The sequence below is a fragment of the Neolamprologus multifasciatus genome, chromosome 3 (assembly GCF_963576455.1).
Source record: "Neolamprologus multifasciatus chromosome 3, fNeoMul1.2, whole genome shotgun sequence".
In the NCBI taxonomy this organism is placed as follows: domain Eukaryota; kingdom Metazoa; phylum Chordata; class Actinopteri; order Cichliformes; family Cichlidae; genus Neolamprologus; species Neolamprologus multifasciatus.
This window is the reverse complement of record NC_140441.1, coordinates 46,482,475-46,507,633: the sequence shown is the minus strand read 5'-3', so window position 1 is coordinate 46,507,633 and position 25,159 is coordinate 46,482,475. Positions and strand designations below refer to the sequence as shown.

The window sequence follows — 25,159 nt, the reverse complement described above, 5'->3', positions numbered from 1 at the left end:
GTCTGTGTGTGCGTTCGTGTGTCTGTGTGTGCGTTCGTGTGTGTCTATGTGTGTGTGTGTGTGTGCGTTCGTGTGTCTGTGTGTGCGTTCGTGTGTCTGTGTGTGCGTTCGTGTGTGTCTGCGTGCGTGTGTGTCTGTGTGTGTGTGTGTGTGTCTGCGTGCGTGTGTGTCTGCGTGCGTTCGTGTGTGTGTCTGCGTGCGTGCGTGTGTCTGTGTGTGTGTGCGTTCGTTCGTGCATGTGCGTGCATGTGTGTCTGCGTGCGTGCGTGCGTCTGTGTGTGTCTGCATGCGTGCGTGCGTCTGTGTGTGTCTGCGTGCGTGCGTGTGTCTGTGTGTGTGCGTTCATGCGCATTGTGTGTCTGTGTGTGTCTGCGTGCGTGCGTGCATGTGTGTGTGTGTGTCTGTGTGCGTGTGTGTGTGTCTGTGTCTGTCTGTGTGCGTGCATGTGTGTCTGCGTGCGTGCGTGTGTGTGTGTGTGTCTGTGTCTGTCTGCGTGCGTGTGTGTGTCTGTGTGTGTCTGTGTGTGTCTGTGTGTGTGTTCAGCAGCAGAGTCCCGTGGAGCAGCGCTACAAGGAGCTTCTGGCCCTCAGAGACGAATACTTGAAGAAGCTGGAGCAGCTGCAGCTCTCCGACTCGTCCACCTCCTCTCACCTGGCTAACAGCCCGACCCCCAACACCACCTCCTCCTCCACCTCCACCCCATCACAGCAATATACACACCTACAGACCCCTCTCTGAGGGCTGGTGACGCACACACACACAGATATCAGAAATACTTGCTAACTTGCACTTACACCTTCTTCAGTTTGATTTGTGTCTTGCACATGCAGGGAATGAATTAGTTTTGTGCAGCCCTAACTGTTGAACAACACAAAATTGCGAATAGGTTTTTAGATTCGACGGCTCTAGTGTTGTCTAACTCTAATACCACGTGATGCTGATTTATGCAATATGTCACAGTACAGCCTTGTCTCGAGACTTTTCTAAACACACTTTTCAGACAGTGAAGCCTTAAACACACTGAGCAGCTTTCAGTCCAAGGGCTTGAACACACACACACACACACAGGACACACACCGTTGTGTTCATTCAGGCAGATGAGCAGAGCTGAAGTTCAGTTTTATCCTGTCGTGATTACACAAGAAATTTTACCTCAGGTCTTCTTCGGAGAGTTTAATGAGCTCACACCCAGTTTACAGAGGTCAGCATGCAGGGCAAAATATTCGGTTAAATGAATCCAGGTAAAGACAGGTTACAGGTTGCAGGCGTAGCCAAAGACTAAGCTGTCACGAGTGAAGGTCGGAGACTTCCTGTTTGTTCGATTCGGATTTAGCGTCAGAAATAAACTGAGAGACGTGAGAAAGCTGCTGTCCGTCAGCCGGCTCCTGCCTGCGTCACAGCTGTTTGTGTCCTGTCCCAACAAACAACAACACTTTTTACACTTCCTGCTGCTGAGATCTGTGTGCAGCAGGCGTAGAGTTCCCAAGTGGACGACGGTTTCGTTTCCAGCTACGTGTAAATATTGCGTCTCGTTTTGGGGCTTTTGGGGTTTTTTAATAGCCAAGGAGGAAATCTGGAGCCACGTACGTTTGCCACTGCTATATGCTACATCGCTGAAAGCAAATGCAGTTCTAGCCAATGACTTTGGTTGGAATTTATTAGCATTCAACGCGTATGAATGCAGCTTTGATACAGGAGATATTTCAGGTGCTCGAGAGAGTAAAGGAAAGCCGGCCTGTGATCCCGGATCACTTCCTGTATTTAAACGTTTTCACTAAACACACAGTACGGTCCTGGCCCGTCGTGGTCTCAGCGTGCTAACATGCTGGTCACCAACTCGAGAGCAGGGTGAGTGAACGCTGAGTGAAACCTCTGAAAGCACCTGTGCCTTTAGACGCCTGTTTCACCGTTTTGTAATTTTTTGTTTTGGTTTCTTTTCTCCAACAAAGATCAACTCATTCCAATTATATCGAATCATTAAAAAAAGGTTACGTTTTTCGTTGTTTCAGGCGGGTTTAAAATTTCTACCTGGGATACGTATGAAAACTGTCCAAACAGCATGTTCAGGTGCCGTCAGGGTCAAACTCGGACGTCACGGCAACAGCACGCGTGGGAATAAAAAAGGAATGTTGGCGATGTTTTTCTTATTCGCACCAACTGAGTCTAACTATTTGACGTCTTTATCAGCAGTTAACACAAACTGTGGTAGTTTGTTACAATCGCAGTGACTCCTCCACTTTACTCCAATCATCCAACCACGATTCTTGTTGCCAGGGAAACGTAACACGTCAATCACGGTTGTGTTACTTCGGCACAGCTGTGGGGTTTGAAACCAGTCACTTCACTCAGCACTGGATTGCAGCCTGGCAGTGTTGCATTGTGGGAGGGGAAACTGTCTTTGAGAGGGATGCAGGAAACAGAAGTAGATGACGCCTCGCGACGATACCTTTAGCAACATATCCCTATAAGTTCTTTCCTACAAACAGTTACATTTAACAATCACAAACATATAAATGTTGCTGTTATCAGGATTCTTACTACAATGCTCATCCATCATCAATGAATTTATGGATTCATGGAAAAACTGACTGTTTTCTTCCACGTCACACAGACCCACAAACCTGCACACCCAGGTCATGTTCTCCTTTTTGTTTCTTTACACTCTAATTGTCTGATGTCTTCAAAATTGGACTTGGAGCCCATTCTGATCGTAATTTTTAACGCGCGTCGATTCATGTCCAGATCTCTGCCTTGGATCACCTTCACCTCTACAGAGAGACTTTAGCTGCGCTGCATCTTATATGAGATGCTTTTAGAGGCAAACAGGGTCTCTGCTAGTTAACTTGGTCAGTCGAGGAAGGGTTAACTTCCCCTCGTGCTTTACCAGCTCGAACGTTTTCCTTGTTTGATTTTAAGGAATCTTTCAGCCATGCTTGGTAAACAGTAAATGGGCTGATGCTGTTTTATTCTACCTGAGCTTTATACAACAACATGTTTATACCAGTTTACTACAAAACAGGCTGATCATCCAACAAAGACTCACCCAGTTTTATTCTAAAGTCTGCAAACCTCGCTGACTCTTTGTGTTCAGCTAACCCTGCTGCTTTTGTGCTTTGAATTTATAGCCAACCTTTAGCTTGTCAGTGCAAAACACTTTCCTGCATTTATTTAGCCCCTCTGTTTCCCCAGCGTGTCCAAAATATGGCAAAAAAATCGGAGTTACTGAAAGCACCCGGAGCGACTCGGTGATAAACCTTTAAAGTGTCCAGCCTGTAAATGCACATTGTGTAACAGCTGGAGGACACAGCGAGTTCTCACATCGGTTTCCTGTAATAAGCTTGGAGAACTTGTGGTTTTACTGTTTTTTTAAAAGTAGCTCTAACGTAAGAAGGGAGAACAAACAGCAACTGTCAGGATTAAAGAGAATAAACTACCTGCATGTGTGACAAATTCCAAAGTTGAACCTTTTCTGGAAAAGTGAGGCAGTGCAAGCTGATTGCTGTGTGCAAAGAGAGGTGAACCGAAGGATTTGGTCCGACCACGGAGGCAGAAAGAGACAAACGTGTGTGTGTTGGGCTCTTGGTTGTATTTTGGGAAAAACAAATGAGAATCTATTTTTTTTTTACTTTGTATAAGCACCATGATGTAATGTAATTACCTCAATCAAAACCTATTTTACTGTCTAAAGTTCTATTGTTGTAAAATACAAATATTTTATGTAGTGTAAAACCTCACAGTTTTATAAAAAGGAAAGTAATATTGGTTCAGAAATTGTTGGTATAAATTTTGGATTTCTGCTCCATCGGTTCAAAGTGTTTGATTTTATCTGAGGGCATTTTTTGCTTCGTACGTGCGAACCCAGGAGGAGGAGGAGGAGCGGCTTCAGCGCGTCAGCTCCGTGCGGATCCTTGACTGTGGTCTGTGAGACGTCCTCGCCATTGTTCATTTCAGTTAGACGCTTTCATTTATGTAGGGGATTGTAGTTTGAGGGGCTTGTGTCATATTATAGCCAGCTTTGTAATGAATACACACAAAATGTGTACTAAACAAAAAGTGAAATCTGAAAACATTTCACGTGTTTCTTTTAATTGGTTTGTTGAAAGGCTCATTTTCTGTAAATAATTCTGATTAAATTAATTTAAAGTGTTCTGGCTGAGTTCTGTGTGTTCAGTGTTTTCAGTTTACATCAACAAATACTAAATGTTACCTTTAACAGAAAAAAGATTTGTAGCCATCCAGATACTTCAGGCTGTTCTGCAGTGTTTACAGTGAGTGACAGTCTAGCATAGAAAAGCATTACGAGTAGAAATAAAGAAATGTAGGGTTGTTTGTTTGTTTCAGGTGAGCTGGACAATCACAGACGGGCTTTGTCTTCAGTTTGAACCAAAGACATGCTGTGAAGTTCTTCCAGCTTGCTGTGCTAAGTTTGGATGCACAGTCAAGCCCATAATTATTCAAATTTTGACTTAAAGTTACTATTATTTAACCAGCAAGTTCTTCTTTGACTGGAAATGACACAAGTGTCTCCCAAAAGATAATAAGATGATGTACAAGAGGCATTATTGTGGAAAAAAATATTTCTCAGCTTTTATTTACATTTGAGCAAAAAGTGTCACGTCCAGAATTATTAAACTGTCGGTCTCTGGGGAAACCCAAAGTTGTGGACCAGTCCAAATAGTCCTGATTAACTGGGAACAGCTGTTTTAATCAACTCAGCAGGTGAAAAGCAGCAGCTCTGCAGTGGGTTTGTGGACAGTCGTGGCTAAGAGAAGGAGCTCAGTGAGGACCTGCGGCTGCTCGCAAGTCAGGAAAGGGCTACAAGGCATTATATCTCAATTAGGGATGCAACGATACCAATTTTTTCAAACCGATACAATACCGATACTTGGATCTGAGTACTTGCCGATACAGAGTACAAAAACCGATACTTCTACCACACACACAAATACAATTAATTGGAAGACAGGTTTTATTATATTCCCTGCCGATAAAAAATAAAATCTTAATAAAAATGACCACAAAAATTTCAAGTGAAAAATAAGCACTTCTGTTAAATTATTGCAGAGTCTCCACATTGTAATTTTACAAAATATCACTGAACTATTGGCACTGTCTGGGCGGTTGGGAATTTCATATCGCAGCTCGAGTATGCTGAGAAGACGGTGCAATCCTATGTTTTCCACGACCGGCATTGGCTGGTCATCCAGAGCAATAAAATGAGTCAGAGCCTCTGTTATTTTAACTGCCCGTGGATTTTCTCTTGACATTTTTCATCGCTTTTCCAAAACCTGAGTTAAAGTTGGCTGTTCCACACTGCTGACATTTTGTTTAGCCTAGCTACAGCAGCCTCCAGTTTCTCTTTTTTATCTGGAGCCGCCAGTCTCACTCGTCTAACCCTGTGCCTGTTTAGTGCGGGATGTCCCCCTAGTGGCCAATCTAAAACACTACAACAGAAATGACAAGCCACCCTCTGATTAATGAAATAAGTTAGTATCGGTTCATGGTATCGGTTAACTTTTACAAGTATGAGTACACACACATTTTACAGTATCGGCCCCGATACCCGATACCAGTATCGGTATCGGTGCATCCCTAATCTCAATGTTTTAAAGGACCAGTGGCTATAGTGCAAAGTATTATTAAAAAGTACAAGATGTTCCACACTGTGGAAAATCTCAGAGGACGCGGTCGGAAGCCCAAAGTGATACGTGTGCTGGCCAGGAGGACAGTGAGAGAGGTGAAAAGAAGAAGACCCTCCAATCTGAAAGATTTGGAGCTCATTGCTAAAGATGCATGAGCAAAAATAGCTGTGGAGACGTGCAAAACGCTGCTCTGCACTTACAGTAAGCGTTTGATTGCAGTAATACCCCATAAAGGCTTTTCTATTGATTATTGAGAGGGGTATGAATAATTCTGGACTTGATACTTTTTGCTCAAATGTAAATAAAAGCTGAGATTTTTTTTTTTTTTCTCACAATGATGCATCTTGTACAGTCTTATCTTTTGGGAGACACCTGTGTCATTTCCGGTCCAAAAAAAAAAAGAAGAAAAAAACTTGCTTGTTGAATAAAAGTAACTTTAAGTCAAAATTTGCCCGGGCTATGAATAATCATGTGCTTGACTGTACAAATTAGTGTCAAAAAGAAATAACAATTCAGCAAAGCGTCACACAATGTTAATGCAACATGAATATTTCTAAAAGAATGGTGCCTACTGGAGAAAACACTGCCCCCTACCGTCAGTCAGTCAGAACAACAGCACAGCAGGCTCTCTGCCTAACTGCGCACTGAGGGAAGGTCAGTGGTCTGTTTTATAGCGCTTCTCTACTCTGAGCACTCAAACACAACTGGAGAGTGCTCCACCTGGGGACTCTTTCATCCTAATGGAAGACTTCAACACTCATGTGGACAACAGCAATGAGACCTGAAGGGAGGTGATGTGAACCCGAGCAGTGTTCTGTTGAGGGACTTGTGTGTAAAACACAACAAACACCATGTTTGAACAAAGAGGTGTCAAGTGCACGTGGCACCAGGACAGCCCAGGCTGCAGGCTGATGATTGATTATGATTTATGATTGCATATGTTCCTGTTCCTCTGCCTTTTTCTTTCACCAACAAATAATCAAATAAAATACATATATAAAACAAAAAGATGGAGGAGTCTACAGCGAGTCTCCTCTTGGAAAGCAAATGTGTTTGGCACAAAAAAAGCATCCAGACCATGATTGTACCTGCTAAACCTGCCAGACAGCACAGGTGTTTAAAAGAATCGTGAGATTACCAGTTACAAAAGCATGTTTTCCTCTTCCTGTAAAAAAGGAAAAAATATCCTTTCATAGATTTTTCAAGTGTGGAGAAAAAGTGAAAACCAATTAATTGTCATTTCATTTATTACCCATAAAGAAAGTAGTTCATAGTAGACAATTACTGTTAATTATCAGGGTGATGAATTTTTCAGGTTGATGTTAGTAAAGCTTAGAGTTTTTGTAAAAAATAAATAAATGAACTCAAGAAGATATTTTCTTCATATATATATGCTGTATACATGCTGTATCAGTGCATCCTATGTTTATTATTGGTCTTGAAGAATACCTGTGACAGAATCTTGTTCTAATATTTTATTTAAGGATGTAGATTTTTTGCGGCTGCTCCAACTTTTCTGCATTTAAAGATGATATGAAACATCCTTTAAGCAGTTACCCCCGTTTCTACCAGCAGTCCTATATGTGGTAAATTCAGACAGGTTCATTTAAGATACAATATGAGGTTATTTATTTATTCGTGTGTTTTTTGTATTGTGTTATTATTTGATGAACATGTTTTTGATAACCACATCCTCTCGTGGCATTTTTCTTCTTTCCGTGTTGACTTCTTCTTCTTCTTGCGCTGATGTGGCAGTTTTGTCTAAATGGCGACGCCTGTCGGTCAGGACCAGCAACAGCATCCGTAGCACTGCCGTGGCGACGTCACTGTTTGCGAACAACAATGCTGCGGGTATAGATGCGACTAAGAGGAAGTGCAAACAACCAAAGCAGAGGAAACCGCTGCATGTGAGATCCGCTGTCGAGCCGCTGATTAGTTTCTTTCCACAGCTCGGATCCTTAAAGATCCATTACAGCCGCTGGGAGCGGACACTGGAATTACACCGAGCTTTAGTTTCATCCGCATCCCTTGTCTGCATCAGAGGAAACCATCCATCTGCGCCCCCGGTGACCCAGAAACGAAGCAGTTGTGTGACAGATGGAGAAACAGGCCGGAGGAGCCGGCGCTGGGGACGGTGCAGGGGCGAACAGAAAGCCGTGGGGCTCGCCGACGTGCGGCGCGGCAGCCGGTGATACCCTGGACAGGTAAGCAGGCTCGCTAACGACAAAACGTGACGTCGATGCCCAGCTTGTTACTTATGCGTGTCTCGCTTTCCCACTGTACACCAGTAACAAGAAATATTAGTAGTATTTCTTCACACCTTCATCTCGGCATCGATCCACAGACCAGTGCTCGGGACAAACTTTCCAACGTGACCAAACACTCATCACGGAATGATGTCGTGTGTTACCATCTCATCCCAGTGCGATTTGGAACCACAACATACAACAGTAGCGATACAGTAGCTGACAAAAACAACACGGTCACGTGATTAACACAGCATATAGGAAATGCACAGGAATGAGGCGGAATATGGCCACCCAGCCTGCAGACGCCGATACACATCCGTATCTGCCGCTCAGAGGAAGCGATGCGCAGCGCAGCCACCTGAGGGAGAGATGACACACAAATGTTACAATGTTGCTCCTGTTGAAACAATGCCGACACTGAAACGTGGAGTTGTGTTGTGCTGGGCAGGAACCATGTTCTTTATGTAGTCTTTATGCTGACGCCTGATATCATCCCCCCATTATAGTACTAAAACTGGAGGAAGCGTCACGCAGTCGTAACTCCTCCCCCTCAACATTCCAAGACATTCCCACCACAAAGCTGCTCCAATCCAGACGGAGTCTGTCAGAGACACTGGCTTATCTTCTGTCACTGACAAGCTTCATATGAGCTGATTGTTCTTGGCTTCATATTCAGGACCGTCCTGGACCGCATGTCTCCATCACTCAGACAACCACTGTCAAAGCTCAGGGACCGGACGTTGTACCGTCTGACTTAGGAGTGGGAGAAAAATCAAAACAGCAAAGTATCATCAAATTTTGCATCCAAAAATCAACATTTTATAAATAAATGAAAATGAGCTTCCTCCGAAAGGTGGCTGGCCTCTCCCTTAGAGATAGGGTGAGAAGTTCGGCCATCCGGGAGGGGCTCAGAGTAGAGCCGCTGCTGCTTCACATTGAAAGGAGCCAGCTGAGGTGGTTCGGGCATCTGACAAGGATGCCTCCTGGGTGAGGTGTTCCAGGCATGTCCCACCGGGAGGAGGCAGACCCAGGACACGCTGGAGAGATTATATCTCTCGGCTGGCCTGGGAACGCCTTGGTGTTCCCCCGGATAAGCTGGAGGAGGTGGCTGGGGAGAGGGAGGTCTGGGCCTCTTTGCTTAGGCTGCTGCCCCCGCAACCCGGCCTCGGATAAAGCCGATGAGGATGGATGGATGGATGAAAATACTCTGTGAATACTACAAAAAAGTCTGACTCGGACTGACTGAAATCACAATGCAGTTTATATCAGAGACAGATTGCATATAATTGGCAGCTTCACCCCGTATAGTTGCAGGCTGGTGTCAGTCTGATGGCCGACTCAGTCCAGCAACATTTCTGGCAGCTTTTAGTGGCAGTGTTGGCTTTCTTAACAATCATCATTTGCAGTTGAAATAATATTAGAGTTATGCATTAATAACATTGTTACTACAGAGGGATTCTGCTCTTTGAGCTGGGGGAACGTTGGTCAGCTGAGCATTGTCCTTCCTGACAGATGATGTTTATCTTTTTAACACATTCATCTTACAGTGATGATGTTAAACGTGAATATAGCTGAATATACAGTTCATTGTTTCACTCTGTGTTCAGTCCAACAGGTTCTCACGTAGAGTGGTGTAAACAGCTAATTGCAGCCACAATCTCCAGTCAGATCTCAGGATCAGTCCAACCAGACATTGGGAGCAGGGACATCAAGGTAGATAACACACAGCACACACAGACACACAGACACACACACTGCTGGCAGTGATTCTCATCAGTGTGTATTCTGTAACTAATAGGCTGGGAGAAGACCAGACTTCATGGTAAGTCTCTGAGACGTCTCCATGTGAGCTGCTTTGAGTGTGGGCGCCTAGTTTTGTCTGTTAAGTCCATATGAATGATAAAGTCTGCTGTGATTGTTTAGGGACGCTACTGAGCAAGTTATCGACTGCTTCTGTCTGTCAGCGGCCTGCTCTCTGCAACCACCTCTCTGTAGCCAGGCGCATTTTGGCTCGTTCATATTGAATTTTGTCTGTTAGACCTCAGATCAGGTAGAGGTGTAATGTTCTATGTGTTGCACATTATATGCAATGTGCTTTATTAACTAAACGATGCTGCTCATTAGGGCTGCCACAAAGGATTATTTTGATAGTCGACTAGTCACCGATTATTTTTGCTATTAGTCGACTAATCAGATCATCATCCATTGGATGTAAAACGTACAGCTTATTGCACCAGCAGCATCTGCTGTTATATAACTATCATTAGCTTACAGCTTTAAGTGTTTAAGGTCTGTGCTAACTAAAAATAAAGACAAGATGATAGTTTATTCAATTTTAATTAAATGTGCAGATTGTTTCTGTGAAGTTTAATAAACTCCTTGCTATCTAAAATATAACAGGACACCGGAGTAAATTCTCGAGCATCTCACACTTCTGATAATCAGCTGTCTGCTTGACGTTTATTCAGCTGTGTAGAAACTATAACTTTAATCTCAGCCAAACCGATTTACTCAGGAACAAATAAAATACTGAAAAAAGCCAAACAATAACATTTTTAAGTTATCTAAGTGACTTATATATCATGTTTAACCTGAGTAGCGAAAGACGGCGGTGGGTTTGAAAACGATTAGCCGGGAGTCCGGTGTTCTCACGGCTCTAGTGAGCCTTGCCCCCGGCTAGCTATCGAGCTAGTGGGTAACAGACGTCTCCGAAAACGTCGGAGCGCTTTTGAAAATATGTGGTGTCTTGATAAACTGAGCAGATATTTGAGGTTTACACAGCTACATTCTCGCCTGAAAATATGTTAAATGTTTATTTTGTGACCCAGAAAGAATAATAAGAGTAATATTAAAACTAACTAGCTGCCGCCATTGTTGGAAACTGAGCTGTGCCGCGCTATGAATTCTGGGACACAGTTTCTTCTTCGGCGTTTAACGGCAGCTGGCATCCTTGTACATGCAGTGCTGCCATCTTCTGTTTCAGTCCGTTATTACACTCTTAAATCCTACTACTTATTCCTGCGTCTTTTGGGATCTTACAAAGCTTCAAACAACGCGTCGACTATTAAATTAGTCAATCGTGGCAGCCCTACTGCTCATATAGATCTGTTATTTTTGACAGCCCACAGCAGGGTTTAGCTGTATTGTTTGCAAGTGTAATACATCACACTAGACCTGCAGAGAGAGACCAAACTGTGGCCCCCGGTTGTATAACATTAGATCTTTGCAAACGCTGACGATAAAATATGATAAAGCAGTTGTAAAAGTGTTACTCAACACCTCACTACATCTTCTACAGCTACTACGTTGCACCTGAGCAATAAGGCTGACCAATATTCAGAGAACTGGAGTTTCTCATCCCGAAATCCAGATTGGAACCAAACTCTGTGCTTATAGCTGCTGAAAACTTTGAGCTGAACAGTGTTAGTTGTGTTATTTCTTTGAAAAGTTGCATTTCCAGCAACTTATCACAGTCTTGAGAAATGTAACCAGAGTAGCACAGACTTCACTGACTTCGCAGCTTTCCTGCAGCTTGTCTGAACTTGTATCGGCTGTTTGTCACTTGTCGTCTCTGCTTGAATTTCGAAGCTCACTGTTTGGAGGTTGCTTCTGCGCGCTTGTCTATTTGCATCCTTCTGTTATAAACACAGACTGATGTGCCACACATTAAAGATAACCTTTGGGTTGAAACCAGAGTGTCACCTTAGTGCTTTCCATTTCATGTCCATGTGGTGTGTTTAACCTCCAGGTGTCCAAGAAGCTGAATCGCAGGGTAAGAGTTGTTGTCCTTTCAACACATTTACAACACAAGCGTACTGCACACACAGGAGTTTTGTAGCCTGGGATAAAGCAACAGCTGCCTCTTGACTGTGATTCTTGTGATACAGCAAATATTCAAATTAGACGAATACCTGTAACGGCTTTAGGACGCGCTCTGAATAAATTTTGCATGCGATGCAAATTTGAGCAGTTTGTTACTGTGTGACAGTGTGTAACCAAATCAGCCTCCTGCTGCAGACAGACCAGAGCTGCTGCTCCTCTCTGCTCACTGTACTTCCTGTTTGATCCCTCTCTGCCTTTCTTCATCTTTCTTTTTTCATTCTTAATTAAGTCTGAAACTGACTCCACTACAGAGAAAGAAACCAACCAGACGAACTGCAGCGCCTCAATAAGAAAATCTAATTAAAGTGGGGGTTGTTTTGTAACACGATGTTGTTTGATGAGTGGATTGGCTGCAAATCAATTTCCCATTGGGGGCATTAAAGTTACCAAACAGTGTTTGCATGTGAAGGCCGTCGCAGTGGTGGGAGCATCAAGCTGTGGGAATAATTCAGTGTTTCTGGGACTGGGAATCATGCCAGTGGGTGGAAGGAATCCTGAATGGATCTGTGAAGCTTCTGAGCAAACTTAGGTCTGGTTTGTTATAATAACAATAATAATACATTTTATCTATAGGTGCCTTTAAGAGCCTCAAGGTCACCTTACAATAGCAACAATACAATGTAAAAAAAACATGGCAAAATAAAGTTTAGACATAAAGTAAATAAGAAAAAAAACAAGCATGAAAGTATAAAAGCTGAGCAAAGTAAAAATGGACTAAGTATACAATTCTGAATAGATGAGTTTTGAGATGTGATTTAAAAGTGGTTTGTGGTCGGGAAGTTCTGGTGGAAGTGCATCCACCACACAGGCGGAGCAGAGTGGGGTCGTTAGGCCTGCGGTTCAAGCTTGACAGGAAGTGCTTCTTGGAGCTCTACCAAAATGCCTGGAATTATTTAGAAAAAAAGAGATGCACAAATACACACCACAGGGTCAAAGGTCACATACTTGTGGTTTTTCAGTGTTTAACAGTTCATACTTTTTGGCTGTTCTAAATCTTTTATTCGTGCACATTCTGAGAGCCTCATTCAATATAAACTGTCAAATATTTGTGTTTTTCTCTTATTATCCCTGATAACACTCTTATAGTTTACAGTAGAGCAACACAACTACCAGATGTTGAAAGAAGTAGTCCTCCTGACCCCCTCTAAGCTGCGCACGTGCGCACTGCTGGCACGGTCTCTGCGCACAAAAAATCAAACCTGAATTGAAATTAAAATTAATACTTCAACAATTCTGTTTTGCAGTGTTAGTCAGTAAGTGACTGGCTGCTCCCATATGGGATTAGAACGATGCCTCCTTATCCCATAGTCCAGCCAATAATGTGTATACGCAGCTAATCAACGTCGCTGACAGGCTATGACAGCGTCCTTATGTGCCGACACCAGCGTTTTAGCGAGCAAAGCGGCGTGGCTGATGTCAAAGCCACGTTAATGACAACATGTACAACCATTGGAGATGTGAGCAGGACAGACGGAACAACTGACGGACAAAGTGTGGACTTTATACCAGTTTTTAAATTGTGTTGATCGGCCACGTAAAACCAGAGTTGTGATAAAAATATCTGCACTTGGTTTCCTTCCTGAATACTGTCGTTATTTATATTTACTGCGGGAAGAAACGGTAAAAACTGCGTTTTATAAGGAAAGCGCTCGAAAGCCTGTGAGCAAAAACAAAACCCCCACCCTTTTCCTATTGGTTGAAAAAAGTACCATGTCGACCAATCAAAAAATGGTATGGCAACGTGGCATCTAGTTGTTAAGAAACGGGGGGAAGTTTTAGGAGTGACGGCGGTGTTTTGAGATGTGAGAGATTTGAGACGTTTAGCGCAAATCTTGTGTAGTGAGTGTGTAGTGTAGTTTTGTTGTGTGTGTCAGAACAATGAGGCGACTGCTGAATGTTACAGGTGTTACAGCAGTGATACATCTCCTGTTGTCAGGCCTGCAGGTATCAGGCTGTTGTTCTCCTTCATCTCATAGTGGACAGAAATTATTTTTTGGAGTGGCACAAATAATTTGTGTGGCATCAGATTTGATGCAGAACAGCTGATTGTTCTGTAAATAGTTTGAAATGTTTATTTAAAAAACGCCTTGGCTGCATTAAAAAAAATGGCTGCAAAAAACGTTGTTGTTTGCATAACTCAGTTACTTTTTTGAAGAAGTAACTATATAATTAATTGCCCATCATTGGTCATTATGTACTATATTTTGCAGACAGAGAGTTACAGGACTCTCTCCCAGACCACAGACTCATAATAAGTCAAAGCTTTATAAAAATAAAAGAAAGAAAAGAAAGTTGTGTTTTCGAAAAGTTATTTTTTACTTCCAATAGTGTTAACATACTACACAGGTCAATGACTAGATTTTTTTTTTTACATTTTCATTGTAAATGGGCTAAAGCAGTTAATTAAAAGTAGTCTAACATAAATGTAAACGCTGGCGTGACCACAGTGCACACGTCTGCTGTTGCTCACAGTGGTCCAAGGGATCGCTCAGGGAGTTTGTGTGTTCGCTCAGACACGTGAAAAATTAGAGGGAACATTGTTCCTGACAAAGGGGACAAAAACTCTCAGATGATTTTATGACACCTTTACAGCTAAAACAACAGAATGATTCCAGGCGGCCTGCTTAACATGATCGATGTTATTAAACCCCAACTTGCTCTTTATTGCATCTGTCAGAGGTAAAACGTGATTGGAGAACGAGGGATGCTTTGAGTGCTCACGTAGACTAGAAAAGCACTAACGAACGAGTCCTCATTAGCATCAGGGGAGCTAATATTTTTGACTTTGTGAAATTATTTTGTTTCTGTGTGAAAGGGGACATGGTGTGCACATCCATCATATAAACCTCAGATGTTTGGAAACCCTGTTAAAAACTCCCTGCTGTTTAACAACACTTGGGAAACTTGACAAACCTACTTTAAACCTTTTTCATAGACGACCCAATAATTCTGTGCTCATCGATTTCACACGAGCTAGACTTTGTTTTGTACCGCCCTCTCAAAGGGAGTGATGCACTTGTGTCGTCACATCTTCAAACACATAGCAACTACATCTTTCAGTCTATAAGCGTGTCCTTTTACTATATAATCTCTCTCTGTCTCTTTGTCTCACTGTCTTCATGCTGGCTTTTCCCTGCAGCAGGATTCACAGGATGAAGGGCTTTGTTACCATGGAGACATTGACTCTGAGCATCCTTCCAATGCTTCGGCAAGTCTGTCTCTTACTTTTCTTCAGTTTTCTTGCTCCTCGCTCTGTTGGCCTGCCTGCTTCATCCTTTCCATTCACTCTTCTTTCCCTTAGTGCTGCTGAGCTATCCTGGCAAAATGATATGTACAACAGTCAGGGAGGGTCTTATAAAAGATGTCACTGATTTGTATTCTTGGAAATGCAGAATGTGTGTGGTAGCCAGGTCCTGATTAAGAATCAGACAAAACATTAAAACCAGTATTGTTGAACAATCATATGACCCCCTATGAGCAGCACTTTGGCGATAGTGGGAAGGAAAAACTCCCTTTTAACAGGAAGAAACCTCCAGCAGAACCAGGCTCAGGGAGGGGCGGGGCCATCTGTTGCGACCGGTTGGGGTGAGAAAAGGAAGACAGGATAAAGACATGCTGTGGATTCAGTGCAGAGAGGCCTATTAACACATAAGCTGTGTCCCAAAACCTAGGATGCATCCTTTGCAGTACTTTCCAAGTAGACCGAGGAGGCCGGAAGTGCACAGCTTTGAAATTGGACGATCTAGCCTTCAGTTTTGCAACACTAGCTGTCTCGGTGGAGTTTAATAAACTCTGCCGTCTGCTCCTTGCTATCTAAAATATAACAGGACGCTGGAGTAAACTCTCGACGGTCTCTTTTGACGTTTATTCAGCTGTATAAAAACTATAACTTTAATCTCAGCCAAACTGATTCACTCACGAACAAATAAAATACTGAAAAAAGCCAAACATTAACATTTTTAAGTTCTCTAAGTGACTGATATATCATGTTTAACCTGAGTAGCGAAACACGGCGGGAGTCTGAAAACGACGTGCAGGGATTTTGCAGTTCTTGCCGGCTCGAGTGACCATTGAACCCCGGCTAGCTATCGAGCTGGTGGGTAAGATGTCTCCGAAAACGTTGGAGCACTTTGGGACACAGCTTTAGTGAGTGAAGAAGAAACACCCAGTGCATCATGGGAATCCACCGGCAGCCTACACCTATAGCAGCATAACTAAGGGCGGATCCAGCTCTAACTATAAGCTTTAGCAAAAAGGAATTATTGTTCTAACACTTTGATGAGTTTATTTTGCAACAGTAGCAAAATAGCTCTTCATTACAGGCTTGATAACGAGGTGTCTGCAAGTACTAGCTAGCATAAAACAGGTGTGTAGTGGTCCCACTGAGTGATCTGTGATCTTTGCAGACCCTCCCAGGTCTGAGATACGGAGCACAGGTCAAAATGTTCCAGAACCAGGTTCCTCTGCTCCCTGGAGAGACCATCCAAACTACAGGTACCTTCATTCTAGTCTCTATGTGTGTCCAGTCATGCAAATACACCTGTGTAATCAGCGCTTTTCTTTTCCTACAGTCAAGGATGTGATGTACATTTGCCCATTCAGCGGTCTGGTTACTGGGACTTTGACCATCACAGACTACAAGCTGTACTTCATCAGTGTGGAAAAGGTCTGCTCGATTATCAGAAGTGCTGTAGCACTCTCCATCTGCACCAGTGTGTTCATGTTAGTGTGTGTCCATTCAGGACTCTCCCTTCATTCTGGATGTGAACCTGGGAGTCATCAGCAGGATCGAATCTATCAGTGTTCCCAACCAAGGACAGAACAACAAGGGACTGGAGCTGGTCTGCAAGGTACCGCTTTAATACACAAGCTGTCACACAAATGCATGATTATATGTGTTAAAACACGTCATCTAACATCTTATAGGCATTTTTAGTTAACAGCAATAAAAAAAAAAACCCAGAAAATGTGCAAATGTCTTATTTTGGCGAGTCTGCTGAGTGAGCAGTTTCCTGCTTCGTGCTTCAGGACATGAGGAGTCCCAGGTTTGCCTATAAGATGGAGGAGAACCAGCCGGACGTGGTGGAGGTGCTGACCAAACATGCCTTTCCTCTGTCCCACAGTCTGGTCAGTTTAATTATCTTGTCCTGCTTTTAACTGCCTCACAACATACAGTGACAGATAGCAGACACATGCACCAACATACAAAATGATAAAGAGCAGCAAAGGTTGGAGGATAGCGAGGAGTTTGACAGTTAACTGTAGAAGGCTTTTGGTTCGTCCCATAAGGCAAACTGGTCGTGAGTGAGGCCGATTATAGTAAAAACTACCGTTTGTTACATCTGCATGACTAATACTGTAACTGTGACTTCCTCTGGCAGCCCTTGTTTGCCTTCCTGTACAAAGAGCAGTTTCCTGTGGACGGCTGGAAGGTGTATGACCCAGCAGCAGAATACAGACGTCAGGTAACTCCACGGGCGCCGTTACTCTACGACTTGCCAGTTAACCTCATTTGTTGCAAAATGTTTCTCTGTTTCTTTTTTAATAGCACTTACTTTTCCAGCATCCTGAACATTTTATGTGTCTATATCTCTGCTTGCATGTCTTTTGTCAGGGGCTGCCTAATGAGAGCTGGACCATCAGTAAGATGAACAGCACCTATGAGCTATGTGACACGTATCCTTCCATCCTGGTCATCCCCACCAACATCACAGATGAAGACATCAAACGAGTGGCTGTGTTCAGAGCCAAGCACCGTATACCGGTCAGTCTGAGCACATATCTGAGGCTTTGCTCTTTATCTCAGAGTAGAACGGGAGGCAGAGCCTCCAGGCTCCCAGCTCCCAGTTTGGATTCGAGGGACAGACAGCGTCTCTACTTTTAAGATTAACTATATAGTTAGGGCTGGATTAGCTGACCCTAAACCTCCCTGATGTTACGCTGCAATAGGCTGCTGCAAGCTTCCCGCGATGCACTGATCGTTTCTTCTTTACTCACCTGTTTTTCATTCTCTGGCTCTCTCTCCCATTTGTGCATTTTGCCGGTTCATTGGCTAATGACTTGTCAGTTAGCAGTGTTGGGGAGTAATGGAATACATGTACCGCCGTTACGTATTTAAAATACAAAATATGAGTAACTGTATTCCGTTACAGTTACCGTTTAAAAAGGTGGTATTTAGAATACAGTTACTTTGTTGAAATAAATGGATTACACGGCGGTACTTCCCTGTTTCATATTGTGGCGGGTCAGGACTGTTTGGGTTTTGTTTGACAGCTACGTTCTGTTGTTCCAGGTGGCAGCGTTACGGTTGCCATGGTTACAGGGTGACGCTCTCTCTCGTGTTTCCTGGGTGAGAGAGGCCTTTTTTGTTGTTGTTGTGCTAAGCTAACAGGCAGAATGCTACAGGCTCTAAAGAATGTAGCATCATAGGCAGTGTAGTCTGTGCTGCAGGGAGAATGGACTGCCATACACGTTATGTGTCTGTGAGCGAGGGAGGGAGAAAAAAGAAAAGTACGAGCTGTCATCGAGCAGAAACGGGAGCTGGAAGCATGTAAATATAATAATAACCACTGCAGCCAAGAAGAGAGCCTGACGAGCCCAGCTGTAAGTAAGCTATTAAGACTCGACTGTACACCGTGTTCGTGTTTTCCTCCAAAAACAATAAGTTCCGTTGGAGCAGCCTTTCAACGCCTCTCTCTGTCTCTCGCTAGCAAAGTGACCCAGACAACAAAGTAAAGCTAGTTTTCAGCTACGAGCCCGACACGAACCCACCGTATTAGCCAGAGGTCCCTTTACTACGGTTCGGAGCCGCGGACCTTCAGTAACAGTAATAAATCACAGCAATAGAACATTCACGTAGTTGTAAACAGCATGATAATATATTAAGTAATCCAAAGTATTCAGAATACGTTACTCTCATTGAGTAACGTAACGGAATACGTTACAGAATACATTTTGGGGCATGTATTCTGTATTCTGTAATCTGTAATGGAGTAACCTTCCCAACACTGACAGTTAGCCATACATCTTGCTTTGTAACTTTAGTATTTATGGGATCACACAAAATGAATGTTAGCTTAGATTCTGTCCAAGCTGTTTCCTCGTGCTGTGCTCAGTGTGTTTGGCTCGCTTGAGCTGGTCTTGCTCTTCCTGCTCGCAGGTCTTGTCCTGGATCCACCCCGAGTCTCAGGCCACCATTGTACGCTGTAGCCAGCCGCTAGTTGGGCCGTCAGACCGTCGCTGTAAAGAAGACGAACGCTTTCTCCAAATCATCATGGACGCCAACGCTCAGTCCCACAAGCTCACCATCTTTGATGCCCGACAGAGCAGCGTGGCCGTCACCAACAAGGTTCAGCACAGAGTGTTTTAACCACGCTGCTATAGAGACATGCTTCTCATGGTTCATCACTGCTCACCCTTACGTCACTTATTAACACTGAAATCTCTTTTTCTTTTGGACTCCTCCGCCCTGGCCTCCGCCTCCATCACATGCAGGGAAAGGATGGAGGGTATGAAAGTGAGAGTTTCTACCCCAACGTAGAGCTAAACTTCCTGGAAATTCCAAACATTCATGTGATGAGGGAGTCTCTCAGGAAGATGAAGGATGTCGTTTATCCTACCATAGACGAAGCCCACTGGCACTCCTTCATCGACCAGACGCACTGGCTGGAGTACATACGGGTAAACTACACAAACGCCCGCCCGCCACATAAAAGAAGGAACGAGCTGTTTCCTTATGCAAAGAATAGATCTTAACCACACGGCCCTGTTGTGTTTAGCTGTTGTTAGCAGGAGCAGCAAAGGTAGCTGATAAGCTGGAGTCTGGGAAGACGTCGGTGGTGGTTCACTGCAGCGACGGCTGGGACAGGACAGCCCAGCTCACCTCTCTGTCCATGCTGATGCTGGACAGTTACTATCGCACACTGAGAGGCTTCCAGGTGACACACACCAACTACACACTCCAAACCTCATCTTTGCATGTAGTAACGTACTAAACATATATATGCTTGTGTTTGCAGGTTTTAGTGGAGAAGGAGTGGATTAGTTTTGGACACAAGTTTGCTGCTGTAAGAGTCTGCTACATATAATATTTGTTGGTTTGCTTTATATCCCTATTTTTTACATAACAACATAATCTGGCCTCAACATGCAGTCATTTACATAGTTACCTGGAATGAAGTACATTCACGAGCCTTTGCTTTTCATGTATTCGCTCCAGTGTCGCTGCATATGTAAACAAGTTGGTGGTGCAGTGATGCATTTGCTTCACATGCAGAGATTCCAGGAGGAGAAATACTTACGAGAAGATCTGTCGTAAAAATCTGCACCATATTAAATATGCATGCCTTGTTGTTAAGGAAGCAGTATATGAGAAAGCAAACGATACGACTCAACGTTAGGCATTCTTTACCTCGCCAGCTCCACAGTTAGAAGTCTGTCAGATAGTTTGCAAAATTAATTAATAATACTAATTAATAATTTGAAAATAGGGCAGGAAACTGAACGGCAGATGCAGAGCAAAGGAAAAATTGATATGTTTTATATTTTAGGTTCCAGCCTTTGCTTTGTTGGCAGCGCTGCAAACCCTCGGCCTTCTCTGTGAGCTTCATGCTGTCGTCACCTGACGTGTTTCCCCTCACAGGTGTGCCTGTCAGGGCTCATTTGTTGAGTTTCTTGCCTTCTTAATGAGGTTGGGACCATCAGGTGTGTTGTGCTTTGAATGTGTCCCCAAGTGCTGTCACAAAAACCATCAAGACCACGATGAAACTGTCTCACATGAGGACGCCCCAGGAAAGGAAGAGCAGGAGTCCCCTCTGCTGCTGAGGATACATTCATCCGAGTCACCAGCCTCAGAAATCACAGCAGCTCAGATCAGAGCCCAGATAGATGCCACACAGAGCTCCAGTAGCAGACACATCTCTGCATGTTCAGAGGAGACTGTGTGAATCAGGCCTTTATGGTCAAACAGCTGCTGAGAAACACAAGGAGTGGACATTAGACCAGAGGACATCTGTGCTTTGGTCTGATGGGTCCAAATCTGAGATCTTTGGTTCCACCTGCCGTGTCTTTGTGTGACGGAGAAAAGGTGAACGATGGTCTCTACATGCATGGTTCCCACTGTGAAGCATGGTGCACTGAACCATCATGGCTACCACAGCATCCTGCAGCCACATGCATCCCATCATTTATTTTTAACAGCACAATGACCCCAAACACACCTCCAGGCTGTGTCAGGGCTGTTTGACCAAGAAGGAGAGTGATGGAGTGCTGACCAGATGGTCCTGGCCTCCACAGTCACCTGACCTAAACCCAGTGGAGATGGTTTGGGATGAGATGGAGCTCAGAGTGAAGGCAAAGGACCAACAAGTGCTCAGCATCTCTGAACTCCTTCAAGACTGTTGGAAACCATTTCAGGAGACGACCTCATGAAGCTCATGGAGAGAACGCCAAGAGTGAGCGAAGCAGGAATCAAAGCAAAGGGTGTTTGGAAGAATCTGAAATATCAAACATGTTTTGAGTTATTTCACACTTTTGTGTTATTACAGATTCCACATGTGTTCATTCATAGTTCTGATGCCTTCAGTGAGAATCTACAGTGTAAACACTCATGAAAATAAAGGAACAACATCCACACTTTTGCTTGGTTGTATATTTCTGTGTAAAAGCTCAGAAATGATGCAGGAGTCTAGTTTCATATTAAACATATCAGATGTAAGAAATATGAAGATTTGAAACGACGTCAGGCAGGCTGAACAAATACTTATAACTACTTTCCCCCTGTGTTAAAGCGCGTGGGCCACGGTGATGAGAACCATGCTAACTCAGAGCGCTCGCCTCTGTTCGTCCAGTTTATCGACTGCGTCTGGCAGATGACTCGACAGGTCGGTCCTGGACTCCGGCTTCAACAGCACATATTGTGTTCGTTGTCTTTGTGTGTACGTATTTACATCATTTCTCGTTCTGACCGCAGTTCCCAGCAGCCTTTGAGTTCAACGAGCTCTTCCTGATCACCGTGCTGGACCATCTGTACAGCTGTCTGTTTGGTACATTCCTCTACAGCAGTGAACAGGAGCGGGCCAACCAGGTACGTTCATGTCCTGATGCAACAGGGTCAATGAAGCTGTTTCAGCTGAAAGTCTAACTTTGTTTCGTGCAGGAGGTTCCAGCCAAGACTGTGTCTCTCTGGTCGTACATCAACAGGTACGTTAATGGCCTCGCTGGTTATGTTAAGTGTGAGTGGACAAGATTACTGAAAGGTTTTAACTGGTTGATGCTGTTACCTGACAGCCAGCCCGAGGACTTCACCAACCCCTTCTACGTGGACTACGAGAACCACGTTCTCTACCCGATGGTTTCGCCCAGACACCTGGAGCTTTGGACCAGTTACTATGCCCGCTGGAACCCACGCATGAGGCCACAGGTACGCTGCATGTGCACTAGCTGGTGAAGGAGTCTGGTTAGGGCTGAGATGTTCACCACAGATAAATGTTAAAAACAACAGGTAACAAAAACAAGATCTACAAGAAAGCTCTCATGATGGATTTAGTCATCCATCCACCCACTTCTGCTTCTGCTTGTCAGGGTCGCGGGTTGATCAATTATTGATTCATGTACTAACAGCTTGTGGGGATAGGTTAATTGGAAAATCCAAATTGCCATTAGGTGTGAATGTGCGAGTGAATGTGAGTGTGAATGGTTGTCTGTCCCTGTGTGTTGGCCCTGCGACAGATTGGCGACCTGTCCAGGGTGTACCCCGCCTCTCGCCCTATGACAGCTGGGATAGGCTCCAGCGCCCCCCGCGACCCTGAAAAGGATAAGTGGAAGCGAATGGATGGATGGATGGTACTAACAGGAACCGAGCAACAGAGAGCGTACGGTTACATTGTGACCTTGGTTCTCTGAGTGAGAATCTCTGGAGAGTGGAGTCTGAATATGATAGAGAACTAATGTCTAATAGTCTATATTTCACTGTTTTACTCTTTGGTGCAGTTGTGGATGTTGTTTTTGTGGCTCAGCTGCAGGGGAGGGGTGGAGCAGTGGTGTCAGGGTGTGGTTCAGGGGAAGCTGAGCCACACAGCTGCTCTCAGTCACCTGGTCATGCAGGGACACAGGACACGGGACCTGATGAGAGAAGGGAAGATAAACATCCACGTGCCTACAACACTCTTGGGTCCTTCATACCACAATTATAATAATGTTCATTCTTTGTGTTTTTTTTGTGTTTAAATCATTTTTGTTGATTGTTGGTTTTATTTTTTGGTGGTCTGGGAGCTGACGCAGTCTCTAAGGGGATGGGCTTCTGGGGGGATAACAGGAGAGAGGCTGCAGAGAGGCTTCCTGGTCCAGACTCTGGATTCTCACGTTTTGGGGGATTTGATAAATTTGCCCAGATTTGTAGAAAGCGAGCTGCTCCAGTCGGATCTCCCCTAACAGGACGAGGTTTCCACCAGAAAGTTTCCCAGTTATCTGTAAAGCCCACGTTGTTTTTGGACGACCTCTACATACACCAGATATGAGCCTTATGATTATAAACAGAATCCCTGAACAAGCCTGTAAATGAATGCGCCTCCACACTGCTGCTAGATCTCAGTTTAACTTCAACATTTAGAGATAGAGACACTCCCATCCAATGCACTTTTCATTTGTATCTATTTACACTTCAGTGGATGCATCACAGGGAGCCTTGCGGGTAGTTTCTTGACATGCAGATTGAAGCAGCATCAAACCAGCAGCCTTCTGATTAGTATACGACTCTGTGTCCTGAGCTACAGTGACCTTAAGAGAAGGTAAAACATTCACAGTGTGGACGATTAGAAGTTTCTAGGTCAGAGCGCTATATTTGCACAACTGTTACTCGCCCATGCTACAGTCTGCTTTGATCTGTTGCTAAACTGATATATTTGATCAAATAATCCCAGATGAAGGAGCTTATTTTTATAATACAGAGAAGAAAACATCTTCTTTTCTATTCAGTTCTGGCTGCTTAGCTCCTGATGGTGTAGGACAGAGGTGTCGCACTCCAGGCCTCGAGGGCCGGTGTCCTGCAGGTTTTAGATCTCACCCTGAGTCAACACACCTCAATCAAATGATTAGGTCATTATCAGGCTTCTGGAGAACTTCAAGACATGTTGAGGAGGTCATTTAGCCATTTGAATCAGCTGTGTTGGATCAAGGACACATCTAAAACCTGCAGGACACCGGCCCTCGAGGCCTGGAGTTCGACACCTGTGGTGTAGGAGTTCGCTCACAAACAGCAGACACTTACTCACAGTAAGAGTCTCAGCTGTGCCGAGCTGAGTCTACGAGGACTGCTGGAGAAAGACTGAAGCTCCTCACGCTGTGATTGTGTTTCAGGTACCAGTGCACCAGACTCTGAAGGATCTGCTGATCCTGAGAGCAGAGCTCCAGAGGAGGGTGGAGGAGCTGCAAAGAGAGGCTTCATCCCACTCCCTGTCGTCCTCCTCGGACCACTCCCCGACACACACCGCAGGAACCCCGCTGCACACGGCTGTGTGACTCGGACGGCCACACACGACTGCTTTTATGTGTTTTAACAAAGTTACACCAAAATACTAATTGACTGATATTTTTATCGACATTTCCATTTGAGAAAAATAAAATAACTCGTCGAGATATTTGTAAAATTAAAAAAGCATTTAGAAAATGTTTTAAACTAGACCTAACCGAAGCGTCCTATTAACTATATTTATATTATTTTTATTGCACTTCACAAGATCGTGCATTTTTTCTACTGTTCAACCAAAGCATGTTAGGAAACATGTTAATATAAAGGGATTTGGGTTCATTTTCTTGTTGCACTCTGTGGATGTTGCACCAATTCAACCTTAAAACTAATTATGTGAATGCAAAGCATGAAAAATAAAAAATATTCTTATTCAGAGTTTGTTTGTGGTTTAAGGCTCTACGTGCAGATTTTTATATGATGTGTTGTTGGTTTTAGGGCTCTGCTGCTCTGACGAGTCACGTGCACTGCTGAACACGCTGGTAATGTTATTGATTTGTAATGAAGACAGTTACGAACGGAAACTGTAAAATTATTAAACTCTAAAGAAGATAACAGCTACAGCTGTTTGATTTTCCAGCTCTACCACACAGTTCATGGACCAGATCTATTCTCTGCTTACAAACACAGGGACCAACGTGGGTCTGCATGCAGAGACTGCTCTGTTTCCTTTTTATTTTTTACACATATCAACTTCTTTGTCTTAAATAAACTATTTTTGTCTTTGTGTTTCTGTTGCGTCTCTGTGAAACAACACGTCCCAGGTCACATCCTTCAACACGTGTTTGCAATGCACGCCCCTCACGTACGACTGTATGCATGTTCATGCTGCTCTGTCTCAGTTTGCTTCAGAATCAGTGAAC

General features: G+C 43.9%; 2 protein-coding genes and 1 long non-coding RNA gene across 10 annotated transcripts in view; all 3 read left to right on the top strand.

The window, feature by feature from the left end:
- The window catches only part of mtm1 (myotubularin 1), a 33,801-nt gene extending 29,653 nt beyond the window's left edge, over positions 1 to 4,148 (top strand). Inside the window, exon 16 of one of the 2 annotated variants that reach the window (XM_085153989.1) lies at positions 547 to 4,148. In XM_085153989.1, coding sequence (XP_085010115.1) covers positions 547 to 738 — 192 coding nt within the window. In that variant the 3' untranslated portion in view covers positions 739 to 4,148. Of the gene's footprint in view, positions 1 to 543 lie in introns of both variants that reach the window. The other variant, XM_085153988.1, reaches the window with a different exon arrangement.
- A 3,282-nt stretch (positions 4,149 to 7,430) lies between these two features.
- LOC146523678 (phosphatidylinositol-3-phosphate phosphatase MTMR1-like) lies at positions 7,431 to 24,324 on the top strand. Of its 7 annotated transcripts, none has more exons than XM_085153979.1 (19): positions 7,431 to 7,846; positions 9,499 to 9,604; positions 9,690 to 9,713; positions 14,916 to 14,981; positions 16,180 to 16,267; positions 16,345 to 16,439; positions 16,516 to 16,623; positions 16,802 to 16,900; positions 17,155 to 17,238; positions 17,388 to 17,537; positions 18,933 to 19,121; positions 19,268 to 19,453; positions 19,552 to 19,710; positions 19,792 to 19,839; positions 21,562 to 21,654; positions 21,744 to 21,857; positions 21,930 to 21,973; positions 22,061 to 22,193; positions 24,128 to 24,324. In XM_085153979.1, exons 1-19 carry the CDS (start codon positions 7,740 to 7,742, stop codon positions 24,287 to 24,289), a joined length of 2,055 nt encoding a protein of 684 aa, XP_085010105.1. In that variant the 5' UTR covers positions 7,431 to 7,739; the 3' UTR covers positions 24,290 to 24,324. The 7 variants fall into 7 exon arrangements, with proteins under 7 accessions (XP_085010105.1, XP_085010104.1, XP_085010107.1 ...); XM_085153978.1 differs by having other exon boundaries at positions 14,913 to 14,981; XM_085153981.1 differs by lacking the exon at positions 9,690 to 9,713.
- Positions 22,200 to 23,323, top strand: LOC146523679 (uncharacterized). Its single transcript, XR_014873108.1, has 2 exons — positions 22,200 to 23,035; positions 23,093 to 23,323. It is a non-coding gene; the product is annotated as an uncharacterized LOC146523679 (long non-coding RNA).
- Positions 24,325 to 25,159: the final 835 nt, after the last annotated feature.